Genomic DNA, 14,916 nt, shown 5'->3' on the forward strand with positions numbered 1-14,916 from the left:
ACATTAAAACACAATGTATTTCTTTTCAACTTTATTTGAAAATCTTGACTATGATTAATAACGAGACAATGAACGTTACTAACCTTCCATGCACTAATAGCCCCTTTACGTTGGCTAGCTTTTGTTTTATTGGATGTTTTGATGACCATTAAGCCTCTTGTTTCTGATACTTTGCCTTTTCCTTCACCAAGATCACAGTCTTCAGTATTAGTTAATTTAATGGAATACTCTTGTTGAAATTTCAGTAGCTGTTTCCTAGTAAATGACCTCTCTAGAACCACAACAATTTTAGCCCACTAAAAATATACATAATATGGTTCAATATGAGCAATAGTGAATTAGTGATTGTTAAAGGTTTCAAATTACATATATATATATACAAAGTCAATTTCAAATTTGAGATTATACATAAAATTGTCAATTCTATAAACTTTATGTTATGATAAGAAGGGAAAAATCTAACGAGTTATTTTATTTATCCAGGATGAGAAATTGACACAGTTTAGAGCTTTTAGTGACAATATTTATAAGTGTATTCTGCTTTGTGATGAAAAATTGACAATTCACAAGCACACTTTACATAATATTTATGCATCTTCACATAAAATTTGAATATGACGATTCAATGAATCTAAATTTGAACCTGTACAAAATAAAATCATTTTTTTCAGCTGCTTTCCTTAGGTCAAACATAAATTTTCATTGACAATGAAGAGCTAATGGAAACAACAAATCGGTATATGTGTAACAGTATTGTGTTTTTTTTTTTTTACTTTTCCATATATTTTAATTCCATTCTTTCTTTTGTTAAGCTAAACACTTTTACTATTTTTTTATTTTTATTTTTTTTATTAAACTTATTTTGATTTGCATAGACAGCAGCGTATTTTGTTCAGTATGGCACCAGTCTACAATTAGCAATGGGGGACAACTTAATTTGAATTTGTGAAATAATAGAATCAATTTAGTTATTGGCAATTATAGACTTTCAATGTTTTTCATACATGTCTTAAGTTAAGCCATTTCAATTGATATTTATATAGTGTGTCTTTTTATATGTTGTAATGTTACACTATTATCTCAGGTTAGGATGAAGGTTGGCACCTGTTAAAACCACTGCATTTGTATGCACCTGTCCTAAGTATAAAAATTATATATACAAATCCTGACTGTGTAAAAGAACATACCTGTTTTCTCCACTCTTTTTCTGATTTATTTATAACTTGTGTATAAGTATTGCCCATCATAGCTATCAACATGTTTAACAGCAATATTGGTACTAATATCATAAAAACAGCAAATACCACTTTAGTCAAACCTGGATACTTTGTATAGTTAAAATCTTGGTACTGAAATAAATGATTAACATGTAAAATTTACTCTCTGTTACAAATAATATTCCAAAATTATATTTTTTTTTCAATCAAAGGTACAATTTCATTTTCAACTTCATTGTTTACTGTATTTTCATCTCCAAATAACGTTGATGTTAATGATAAACTAAACTATATTTTACTGTACTTAAAACTTGTTGACAGTTGAAATGTATTCAATTAGTGCGTAAGAAAATTCAATAGGTACATTGCTGTCTCATTTGTGAATGCTTTATATTTACTGGTATTCACTTGTATTGCATACTATTTTAAAATTCCAGGGTTTAAATTTATATAAACAGTAAAAGGTTTCAAACTTCGTCTGACATATCAATAGTTTGTAAAAGATGAACTATTCACAAATTTAAAAATAAACAAAATAGGAAATGATAAAATGTGTTTTCATGGTTATAAAAGACAATGAACTTAAACAATAAAGATGAGCTGTCTTTATACATTTTTCATGAATTGGAATGGTTACTAAAATATGTTTTTTTAATTGAAACTTTTAGAAAGCATGAAATATCTTGACAGTTCCAATATGAATAAAACTTTGCATTGACCTGACTTTGAAGTGGATCTCAAATGATCAGCATAAGAGATGCATCAAATACACTCTAAAACATTATGTACAATAACTGTTGATTCAGTATTATTCGTTGGATACCAACTTTCGTGGATTTTGTTGGTCAAGGTGAACCACGAAATTAACTGTTCAAAGAATAACAAATTTCGTACAGGTTTGAATGCAAATTTCGGCAAAACCACAAAAATAACATGTAAGTTTTCCTAAATCAACGAAAATTGGTTCCCACGAAAATAAGTTAATCCAACGTATAGAATATTGGTTTTTCAGTAATAAGGTAAACAATCTTTATAAAATTAGAAACAATAACAACAAAAATACAACTATTATTTGTACATTACTCAAGCTAACAAGATATTTTTAAAAGATTTCCTCTACTGCTAATATAAAATACAGACAGTTTCTCAACATTCAAATGTCCGGGAATTACGATAGAATCAATCTAAGTATGTTAAACTGCATCATATCTTTCCCTGCTTCATAGCTATCTGAAGGTGTCTATTGGGAATGAGCTATAGCTCATTTTTGAATGCCATACTTTGATCTTAGGTTGTTTACATCAATATCATCAATATCAGGGATTTGTTCAATTAGGTTGTCTCATTGGCAATCATACTACATCTTATAATCCGTCTTACTGTTGTAGATAAAAAAAATGAAATTTTCTAGAATATCACGTTAGCTACAAGAACATATCCAAACAAGAATGTGTCCCCAGTACACAGATTCCCCACGAAGGGACGAACGAACGGATGGACGAACCAATGCACAGGCCAGAAAACATTGGGCATAAAAAGAAATCTGTCCTGAATCCATTAAATTTTACACTTATTTCACTGGTCCATTTTTGAAATATGCAGGCCTCTTGTAAACAGCCAGTTATTTGTTTTTGATGGTCAAGGGTCATGGGCATTACTCTCTCACCCAACTTCCTTATGTACGACAGCATACATAACACTTTACTATGGGTTTTGAACCCTCTTTTTTAATCTATTTGAATGTTTGTCATGATATATAGAATTAAATAAGTGCACGAAAACAAGACTCTGAAATCTCCAACTTAAAGACTTTCAAATCATGTACACTTTTGAATATATTTTACTCAAAATGCATTAGATTCTGAAACGGCAAATCTCTATTATCTTTGACTTTGACAACCATTGTCACTAGAAGTCTTATCCCTGGGTGTCTTGAGATTTCTTTGTTTTTGTTCTATCCCAAGTTTAAATTTAAACATTTATCTTTATTCTTTAACCCTAATTAACTACTCATTTTAGTTAAAAGATTTCTTTTTAAAAACTTTTATTTCGAAGATCTTTTACAGCTACCATTGTCTAACATCTAAAGCATCAATAAAAAAACAGCAAATAATGACTTTACTCATTTCGCTCTTTAGGAAAGCATATGAATAAAAAAAAAGTAGTAAAGTCAATTTATATTTTACAACTATAAAGATTACTTACCAATTAAAAATATTTCTAAGCACATGTAACAATGGGTAACATATACGCATACATTAAACAATACAAAAAGTGAGAAAATAATCTAAAATGTGCTATAAGAACTACATATGATATTCAAAGATACCTGAGAAGTATTTCTCCTGCTTAACTATAGCATGCATGTGTGAAGAAACATAGGTATCAAAACATTGGTATAAAGTGTTGGTTTCATGTGAAAGGGTTAACAATTGGGACATTCTTTACACAGACAAAGACATTGTCATGCAAACAAGTTTATATAAATAGTGTTTCTTGGCAGTGAAGATTTTAAAATGCTACCTTAAAAAAACCCAAAGTAACTGGCAAAAAAGAAGTTTTAAAAGGTACTTTTTACAAAAAAGGTTAACAAATCAGGATGAAGCATTTTCAGCATCATATACCTAAACCAAAGATACATGCTAATGCATTCCCGTAATTTTTAATTTGTTTGAAAGATTTCATGACATAAAATTTTCCTATCCCAAATCACTACTATAAATACTGAATACTATCCCAATAAATTGGGTCTCAGCAGTGATATTTGTTTATATGAATCAATTATTTTTGTCACTTTTAGATAATATATTTGCAAAATCTGTTTAAAACTAAAAATGTATTCCTGAAAAGAAAGCATAGAGTTCTTCTGATTAAAAATATTTTCTTTTATTGTAGAGGTTATATTTCATCATATTTTCCACAATGACAGCACACAAAACAATTACAAACACAGTAATGTATTTGCATGCAATAAACAGTCATTCACATGAATCAGTATGCTGTTTTCACATGCAATCAAGTTACTTTGGAATTTCATGCAGAACAGGTACTGTGCACCATAAAACACATGGTCTCCTTAATTTTTGTGCTTTGTTCTCCCTATTTCACATATTGTTTTATTTGTTTAATTTGCTTTAATTTGTCAATTAAAAGACATGATATGGTTCTAAATTAAGATTTGATTAATTTGTGTCAATATTTGTTTATTTGTAGTTTCCTAAAAATAAATCTGTCAAGAACTCCATTCAACATAGATAATTATCAGGATCAATATATAGGAAGGTCTCAAAATATTACTAAAACTTTGTCCCCCCCCCCCCCCCCTGAAACCAATGCATGTGATTTAGATGTGAATTAAAGGGATGGCAATGACTTTTTAAAAACTTAGTTTCCCTGTTAAATGGCAATTACAAAAAATGTTTTTTCTTTACTTTACTTCTTCGTCAAGGAGTAACCAAGCACACATTTTAAGTGGTACTGAATGATAGGACAGTGAAAAATCCCTAAACCCCTGCTCTTAGTGAATTATCTGGTCAAAAATCAAATGTTTGCCTCCCTTTTTTCTGTATGTCAACATGTCCATAACAGATGATCTTGCATGCTTCATGCTTGGTTTGTGAAGGAAAACGCAAGGATGTGACTTTTTGTAATCAATACTCATACAAGGATGTTATTAGTATTATATATGATGGTTTTCAGTACAAATATACCATACAGGGAGTGTGTATATCATGATTATTATATGGTTGTTATACTGACCTTGAATTCACCCAAGGTCATCTGAAACAAAGTCATGATGGTATCCCCTATAGTGAGGAAACCTTGAGATTGATTATCTGTTGATCCTTGGAACAGGAAGTAAAAAGCTGAAAAATATTAAATCATAAAGTTATGATATCTCAATAAAGAAACTGAAAGTTCAATTCATATTGTACATACACAATCGAATATTAAATTGACTAATGAATTATAAGATTTTATGCTGCCCTTTAGAGGCCTTCTGCTTATTTGTAATGTTGGGTTGCTGTTTAATTGACATACACTCTCCACATGTATTCATTTCTTATCAATACAAAATCTGGTCAAGGTCAGGTGACAATGTCTTGCTGACCAGTTCTGTTCATGAACTAACACGTCCATTTTCAGGCAGATGAGTCTTTGTTTGATTTCTTATTGATCATTTTCATCCACAAATGTTTTTTTATTTATTTATCAACTACCTGTAACTACAATAGTATGAGACAACTTGATATAGATATAAAAAGATTTGGTACGAGTGCCAATGAGAGAACTCTCCATCCAAGTCACAGTATGTAAAAGTAAACTATTATAAGTCTAAGTACTGCCTTTAGCACATAGCCATTTTTCGGTAACTACATAACATTTTAATCAGTGTACTTCCTACCTTGTGTAAATCCAGCTAAAAATATCACATATATAACACCAAATCTGACCAGGTCTCCCATACACATTTTATAGATCATTGATACAAATGGCCCTGTCAGCTTGACACTTCTGTAAACAAATCATTGTTATGTAGTGCATGGTTCAAACAGTGAGGTTACTCAAAGCATGGTAGGACTAAGGAGTGTATTTGTTAATATCAATTTATTCTGCATGAAAGATTGTATAACTGTATAGATGCACTTTATAACAAAGAGGAAAGAAACATGGACTCCATGGCCAAGAAGATTGATCTAACACATAGTACACTCCATGGCCAAGAAAATTGATCTAACACATAGTACACTCCATGACCAAGAAGATTGATCATAGTACACTAAGTAAAAAACTTTCTTATTATACCTTGGATTATCCTATTTAGAAGGAAATACATTTTGGGAATGAGAATAAACTCTTTATTCAAATAAACAAAATCAAAATACAATGTTCTAAAATTATTGAAAAAGAAAGCCGAATACTACACATGCTATATGTGCAAGATTTATTTTATATCTTATCTTAACAATCATTTTTATTTCATAAATATAGGAAAAATTAACTATCCAAATTTTCAAAAACCAAAAAAATCTTTCTTTTTATTTGAATGCTGACATCAATTCTATAATAATGACCTTGGAAAACATTCTTTTTTTAGCAGAGTCTGCTTATTCATCATTAATTTTGTTTGAAAGAGGATTTACAATGTATTCACAACATATCTGTTTTATGGGGCACAACATGATAAAGGCTGTTTTAACAAAGAATTATTTGAACAAGAGTGCACACGCTGAAATTTCTTGCCTTCTTTACTTATCATTGATAATATTTTGAAAATGAGGTCAAAGTCAGATGAACCATGCCAGGCAGGCATGTACAGCTAACAATTCTTCCATACAACAAATATAGTTGACCTATTGCATATAGTTTAAGAAAAACAGACCAAAAACAAAAACTTAACACTGAGCAATGAACCGTGAAAATGAGGTCAAGGTCAAATAAAACCTGGTCACTATCCCTGTCAAGCTTTCTGCAACAAAAAATGCAGGCTCGACAAAAACTGGTACCCTGTTATTTATGCTATACTGGTTACATAATAAATAACTATATTGTAAAGCACAAGCTTCTTCCCTCCATTTTCAGCTGTGATTATAACATGTAAACCTTTCATGCATAATAAAACTATTACAATATACAATATACTCAAATCTTGCATAAAAAGTGACCACACCAAATAGATTAACCTTTGGCAAATCGTTTGATGAACTTAATCACAACAGGTTTCTTGATTCACACAGATGAACAATTAACCTTTTCACTATCTAAAGGACTATGAGTTATCTCAGTTTTTGCACATCAAAATGATAATTGTCCTATGTCATTGGTTGAATTTTCATTGTTAAGGACGTTTAGAATGCATTAGATTTTGAAATAGCCAATTCTAACTTTCATTTAAAAGCAACACTTATAACTGAAAATTTCTATTAAATTCAGCAGGTCCATATTTGAAAAACACAGTGGTATTCTGTTGTATTTTCTGAAACCCTTAAAGAAACTTACATATATGTAGGACTCGGAGGTGCGATGGGGACGCTGAAGTGCGATGGTCAAGCTGAAGTGCGATGGTCTACGCCGAAGTGCGATGGTCCTTTCGCTGAAGTGCGATGGCATAGCACGACCTTTTGTTGTTGTGACGTGTTCTAAACAACACGGATTCGCAGGCAGGTGGATAAGATTTTTTAGATGAAGATTTATTGCGGAAGTCCAGAACAGTTTTGAGCATTAGAGGTTGAGGTTACAAAATAATTTATAATTAAGTCATGCTACAAATCATGAGGAACAAATCGGCTAAAATATTATCTTGGTCTGCAGATTGGTTATCTAGCGTTCGGTGTTATGCCGCAAACATTTTGTAATACCAATAAAATGTCTGGGTCTTTGCTTCAACTATGTTTCACTTAATTTGGTGTGAAACTTTTTTTAAATAAAATAAAAATTATTAAAAGCAATCATATTTATTGAGTCGATATAATTTTGCTTTATTATTGAGATGAATTCTGCTTTGTAAGAAAACTCGCACTATATATAAGTCTAATTATATTGTTCTTACAGTATAAATCTTCTACAATAGGATAGTCTGCTGAATAGCGGAAAATCAGCTTAATCTCAAGTTTTTCACAGAACTCGCGTCACGTTTCGCTATAAGTCAAGCATACATGTACTTGATGGCTTTTATTTGTTTAAAACTGTTACGATATTATATAAATGGATGAATGAGTGTCTTATGAGCAATTTCTCGGCTATGATATGACGAGAACAAGTTATAAAATGAGATGGACCCTGCGAAGCACTATATAGATCGACACGCTGAACCGCGAATCGAATCGCGTATACTAAATTAATGCCATCTAGCCCATTTTTTCTGACTCCATACTTCTCCGTGGTAAGCGGATGATTAGCAAATTAGAATTGTATGTATTTTTTATTAGACCTAACTAAAAATTGAAACTGAACTCCCAAATGCGAAGCTTAAACGCTAACCACTACATCACACCTCATTCAATAGAGTTCTTACTTAAGACCATCGCATTTAGCTGGTATAAACCATCACACTTAATAGTTTCATTAAAGTCAACTTTATAGTTAGACCATCTATGACAGAGCCACCATCGCACTTCATCGTAACCACCATTGCACTTCAGCGTAGATATCAACAAGTTAACGTCACAATGTTACCATCGCACTTCAGCGTACACCATTGCACTTCAGCGTGACCATCGCGGTTCGGAGTACCATCGCGGTTCCGAGTCCTACATATATATGTATCATTTCATAACTGGAATAGGTATGATATCCAATGTTTTTTTGGTATTTTGATTGCTATGGGACTGACCAAAAACGTCCTTTATCTGATCTTAGCTAATGAATGTACAAGTTAAAGATTATGATTACACCACTTGAATCATATGACAGTCATGATTGTGTTTACACACTATTGGGGAGAGAACAAATGTTCATCATAAAAATCAACATTTAGGTTATTAACTATCTGGTGTGTTTCACACTTTGATGTGATGCAATATTAGATAACACGCTTGAAGGATTAAACAATCATGGATATCAAATATGCAATGTAATCTATACACAAATACCTCCAGAAAATTGGGCAATAAATATAGCAAATATGATGCTAAATTTGAGAAAATCTGTTCTGAGCATAAGATACATCATAACAACCATAGCTCCTGTCCCTGGATACCCTCTACAATTCATAAATATTTAAAAATATCTTGCTATGGAATTTTCTTGAGTCTTAATTCTTGAAAGATGGTTTTAACAATAAAAACTTTCCCAGTAGGATTTAATAAACGTCTCCAAGTTTTTTTTATTGCTGAAATACTTTTTTAACAGTCTATGGTAGAGACCAGAATCTTTTTTAAGTTGAAAATGAAAATTTGGACAGATACTGCAAAACAACATGTATTTTCAAATCTCTATGGCACAATTCATAAATCTGGAAAAATAGCTAATCGGAATAATGGCTTTTACTAGTATTTACCAGAATCAATAAGGCTGTCAATATTTCAATGTTATTACACAAAAAAGCTTAATCATTGCTTAAATGTCAACAGTTTAAAAAAAAAAACGTCATTAAGAAGTTAACGTAAGGGTACCCAAATTGCACCGAGTACCCAAATTGCACCTATTTAGAAAAAATAGCAACAAAAATCTTACAAGATTTCCTAGAGACTAAACAATTTGTATTTTTATGATTTGATACTATGCACGTCTTTCAACATAGATAAACATATTTAGATATACACAAAACGTTCACAGTATTTATCAACAGATGGACTGTTTTGCTGAAAAAGCAAAATGTACGAAAACGTCACCATGCGACGTCATCAAAACGTCATCTTTTTAAAATTAGCAAATACAATATATTATAAGTATCCATTTCGTAAAATATGAAGAGTAAGCATGGACAAATATCCAATTGTTCAAAATAGTTGCAGAAATTAAACAAAAGCTCGGTTATGAGACTTTTGACGATGTAAATTTCAGCATGGATGCAATTTGGGTACTCCTCTTTACAGAATCATGGATAGTTTGGAGGTTGATTCAAACCTATTTTTTTATGACTCAATATGGATTCAAAATAAAATTGGTGTACCTATACAATAAAGAAGGATAGGGCTACAAAATAAACACAATATAGACATTTTTTTCTTGATCATAAAAAAACGTAGGTGAAAAAACTGTCAAAATAGGTGCAATTTGGGTACCGTCACGTTACAATGTTTTGATTTAAATTTATAAAATTTCAAAAAAAATTGTTGTTTTTTTTAATGGCAAACTGCATTAAACCTGGATTAACAAAACACTAAATCAGTTCTGCTTTATTCCAATAAACATTACTTTACCTTGCAAAAAAAAGAAGAAATGACCATGCTGTCGGAGTTGCTACAATTAGCAGTATATCTTCTACATATCGTAACCTCAGAAAGCGGAATGGTATACACGCCAGCAGCAGAACACATGACAATAAATATAACGTAAGAGCTGGAGCATGTCTCTGTAATACAAAATGTTACATCATTAAAACGTAAGTTGAAAACCTTTAAATGAATCTTACTGCAATATGAGAATTATTAAAAATGACACTAACTCTGAGGCAACAGGTTGACCATTGACCTACACAAATAAAGTCAGTGTCCAAAACTATAATTAACTTTAAACTATAATGTGTATACATTTGAACAATACTTACACAATTATTTACAAAACTCCAGAATCCCTGAGCTCCTATTTCAAAGCAATCTACAACTAATGTTACTATACATCCTAAAACGGTTAATATTTCAGCTACAAATCGAATCTGAAATAAAGAAAAAATAAAATTGTGAAAAAAATCATTAACTAGAGGCTCTAAAGAGCCTGTGTCGCTCACCTTGGTCTATGTGAATATTAAACAAAGGAAGCAGATTGAAAATTGACTACAAAGGTCAATAACTCCTACAGGGGTCAATTGACCATTTCGTTCATGTTGACTTATTTGTAGATCTTACTTTGCTGAACATTATTGCTGTTTACAGTTTACCTATATTTATAATAATATTCAATATAATAACCAAAAACAGCAAAATTTCCCTAAAATTACCAATTCAGGGGCCGCAACCCAAAAACAGGTTGTCCAATTCATCTGAAAATTTCAGGGCAGATAGATCTTCACCTGATTAACAATTTTACTTCATGTCAGATTTTCTCTAAATTATTTGGTTTTTGAGTTATAAGCCAAAAACTGCATTTTACCCCTATGTTCTATTTTTAGCCGTGGCAGCCATCTTGGTTTGATGGCCAGGTCACCGGACACATTTTTTAAACAAGAAACCCCAAAGATGATTGTGGCATAGTTTGAATCAATTTGGCACAGCAGTTTCAGAGAAGAAGATTTTAGTAAAAGATATATAAAATTTACGAAAAATGGTTAAAAATTGACTTTAAAGGGCAATAACTCCTAAAGAGGTCAACTGACCATTTTGGTCATGCTGACTTATTTGTAAATCTGACCTTGCTGAACATTATTGCTGTTTACAGTTTACCTATATCTATAATAATATTCAATATAATAACCAAAAACAGCAAAATTTCCTTAAAATTACCAATTCAGGGGCTGCAACCCAAAAACAGGTTGTCCAATTCATCTGAAAATTTCAGGGCAGATAGATCTTCACCTGATTAACAATTTTACCCATGTCAGATTTGCTCTAAATGCTTTGGTTTTTGAGTTATAAGCCAAAAACTGCATTTTACCCCTATGTTCTATTTATAGCCATGGCGGTCATCTCGGTTAGTTGGCGGGGTCACCGGACACAATTTTTAAACTAGATACCCCAATGATGATTGTGGCCAAGTTTCAAATAATTTGGCACAGCAGTTTCAGAGGAGAAGATTTTTCTAAAAGATTACTAAGATTTACGAAAAATGGTTAAAAATTGACTATAAAGGGCAATAACTCCTAAAGTGGTCAACTGATCATTTTGGTCATGTTGACTTATTTGTAGATCTTACTTTGCTGAACATTATTGCCTTTTACAGTTTATCTCTATCTGAAATAATATTCAAGATAATAACCAAAAACAACAAAATTTCCTTAAAATTACCAATTCAGGGGCAGCAACCTAACAACGGAATGTCAGATTCATCTGAAAATTTCAGGGCAGATAGATCTTAACCTGATTAACAATATTACCCCATGTCAGATTTGCCCTAAATGCTTTGGTTTTTGAGTTATAAGCCAAAAACTGCATTTTACCCCTATGTTCTATTTATAGCCATGGCGGCCATCTTGGTTAGTTGGCGGGGTCACCGGACACAATTTTTAAACTAGATACCCCAATGATGATTGTGGCCAAGTTTGGTTAAATTTGGCCTAGTAGTTTCAGAGGAGAAGATTTTTGTAAAAGTTAATGCCGGACGCAGGACGACGACGGACGACGACGACGACGGACGCCGGACGCCAAGTGATGAGAAAAGCTCACTTGGCCCTTTGGGCCAGGTGAGCTAATAAAAATGTGATTTATTTTCTTACAAACTATATACATTGTTTTATTATAAATTAGGCTGTTGGTTTTCTCATTGGAATTGTTTCATATATATCATGTCAGGGCCTTTTAAAGCTGACTATACAATATGGGTATTTTTCATTATTGAAGGTTGTATATAATTACTTACATCCACTTCATTTGAACTTTGGGGGAAATTTGTCTCATTGGCAATCATACCACAAATCCTAATTTTTACACAAAATGTAATGGTGATTTAAGAAAGACATTTATGTTCTTAGTGCAATATGCCAACTCTGGACAAATGATGAAAAAAAAAGGTTGGACGAGAAATTGAAACACAAAAAATATTACCTCTAACACAGGCTATCAAAATATATATACTTACAATATCAGAGGAACTATGTACGGCAAGTAGGTCATCTTCAGGAGGTCTGGTATATACAGATGTACTGATTAATGCAAGATGGAGGAAGGCTAACACCAATCGTATAAAGAATCGTTTCTGTAAAATATAAAATTCATATATGTAAAATGTCATTGTTGGTATCAAATAACATGAATAAGTAAAGGGAATAATATCAGATAATTTCAAATGAACAGACTTGATCATCAATTTATCAAAATTCCCTTCTGGAGCCTCACAGGTCTAAATAAAAGTTGACATTTATGCTTCTTTAACTAATGATAACTACTTTCCATAAAAATTCAAAAAATAACACATTTTCATTCACATGAAAAATGTGACAAGATGAACATCGTGATAATTAAAAACTGACCTTCTCAGATTTTTGCTTTCAGTTTCTTAATACTATTTTACTACATGTAAAAGAAATTTGCATTTTAACAACTAAAGAAGGTAATATCATATGCATGCATTGGGCATCAAAAGTAAACACAGAGCAAATTCAAACTTCTTGTACACCTCATTTAACGCATGTTTGAATGAAAACAAATCTCCCATAAATTATTCTTAAATATTTAATACCCCTCCTTCCTCCCCTCATCAATAACTGAGAAACATCATCAAAAATATAAAACTAACTGTAACATCTGAGCACATACATTTAAATGCTTAATAATATATATGTATTGAAAATCATGACGTTGTGGTTTTTTTTGCATCATCATATATGATGAAATAAACATGATTTTTGCCAATATTATAATTAGTATGTTTTTTCTTGTATAACATTTATACCCTAGCAAATGTTTTCCATTTCTCGTCCAGTAACTGCCTCATTACACCACCTTCTAGCATCTCTAAATGTTCATCTGTTTCGCCGTTGATAATTATCATTAATGCAGAATTAAAATCTGAAAAAAAACAATTCTAATAGTTTTAATTTCTTTTACAAAATGCATACATTATCCTTACGTTACAATTGAAAGATCAAAGAGCATGAGAATAAAATTTTAGCTAATTAAAATGGAACTAATCACTTATCTACTATATCATGTATATTATTAATTTATGTTACCAATGATTAAAAACAAAAGAAATATCTCTGCCAATGTAGACTGGTGCTATATATCCAGAAAAAGAAAGAATTTGACATCTTGCATAGAAAAATGTTTGAAGCACTTTTCTGGATGAAAAATATGAAAATAACATGTTATAAATTGCATGCGTCAGAAGCGTTCTGGATTTCCCTTTACCAGGAACGCTCAAAGCTGAATATTTGTAAGCCAAGCTAAGAACCATAAAATTCAAAGAGCTATGTAACCAAAAAGGATGAACCTTCATTTAAAACCATCAGTGACAAAAGTTTGGGATTTTTGTTTCTCTAAAGTCAATTGTACATTTTTTGTTGGAGAAAAAAACAACAAGAAAAATATACAAATATCATTTAATTGCCATTACGTCAAAATGAATATTGTAATTATCACACAATACATTCATTTGGCAGCATTTTGTTCAATTTTGGGTTTCTGAAATTGTTTAACATATAACCCCTTATTTTATTGATTTTGTATTTACATTGTGTCATATTTTAGATCAAAATTATTCATTCAGAGTATGTTCACTTGTGTTAATATGTCTTTGAATTGAGGTAAGCCATTTCAATGGATATTTTAAAGTGTGTCTTTATTATGTTGTGTTTTCAGATAAGTGGGAAGATTGGTACTAAAATTTTAAAACTTGCTGCATTCGTTTGCACCTGTCTTAAGTCATGAGTCTAATTTTCAGTAGTTGTTATTTGTTGATGTGATTCCTAAGTGTTTCTCATTTTAATATATAGATTAAAACATTGGTTTTTCAGTTTAAATTGTTTTACACAAAGTGACATGCCATTTTTGGTGCCCTTTCTAGTTTGCTATTCAGTGCAAGCCAAGGCTCTGTGTTGAAGACCGTACTTTGACCTATAATAGTTTACTTCTACAGATTGTGATTTGGATGAGAGTTGTCTCATTGGCACTCATACCACATCTTCTTATATCTATAGAGCAGACCACGTTAGCGTTAGTTTTTTTTAATGGAATTCTCTTTTGTTTGGAAATCAGAAGAGGCAAGCTCTTCAAGGATAATAATTATCATACATTTGTACAATGATAATATTACCATGATCATATTGATCAATATAATTAATGCTCAATTAAGATTTTGTCTTCAGATAATAATTCATGGGTCAACTAACAACAAAAAGGACAAATGAGCTAATGTGGTAAAAATGCATTAAAATGAATAATAC

At 31.3% G+C, this 14,916-nt stretch overlaps 1 protein-coding gene across 2 annotated transcripts in view; it reads right to left on the reverse strand.

Moving 5' to 3' along the window:
* Nucleotides 1-14,916, reverse strand: part of LOC139523820 (transient receptor potential cation channel subfamily V member 5-like) — a 59,686-nt gene that overhangs the window by 8,332 nt on the left and 36,438 nt on the right. The window contains exons 8-16 of one of the 2 annotated variants that reach the window (XM_071318146.1): nt 13,425-13,540; nt 12,612-12,728; nt 10,429-10,536; nt 10,082-10,233; nt 5,623-5,732; nt 4,977-5,083; nt 3,547-3,570; nt 1,188-1,349; nt 84-296 (exon numbers count right to left, since the gene is read on the reverse strand). In XM_071318146.1, coding sequence (XP_071174247.1) covers nt 84-296; nt 1,188-1,349; nt 3,547-3,570; nt 4,977-5,083; nt 5,623-5,732; nt 10,082-10,233; nt 10,429-10,536; nt 12,612-12,728; nt 13,425-13,540 — 1,109 coding nt within the window. The remainder of the gene's footprint in view (nt 1-83; nt 297-1,187; nt 1,350-3,546; nt 3,571-4,976; nt 5,084-5,622; nt 5,733-10,081; nt 10,234-10,428; nt 10,537-12,611; nt 12,729-13,424; nt 13,541-14,916) is intronic. The other variant, XM_071318154.1, reaches the window with a different exon arrangement.

Source organism: Mytilus edulis, chromosome 1 (genome assembly GCF_963676685.1).
Source record: "Mytilus edulis chromosome 1, xbMytEdul2.2, whole genome shotgun sequence".
Classification (NCBI taxonomy): Eukaryota; Metazoa; Mollusca; class Bivalvia; order Mytilida; family Mytilidae; genus Mytilus; species Mytilus edulis.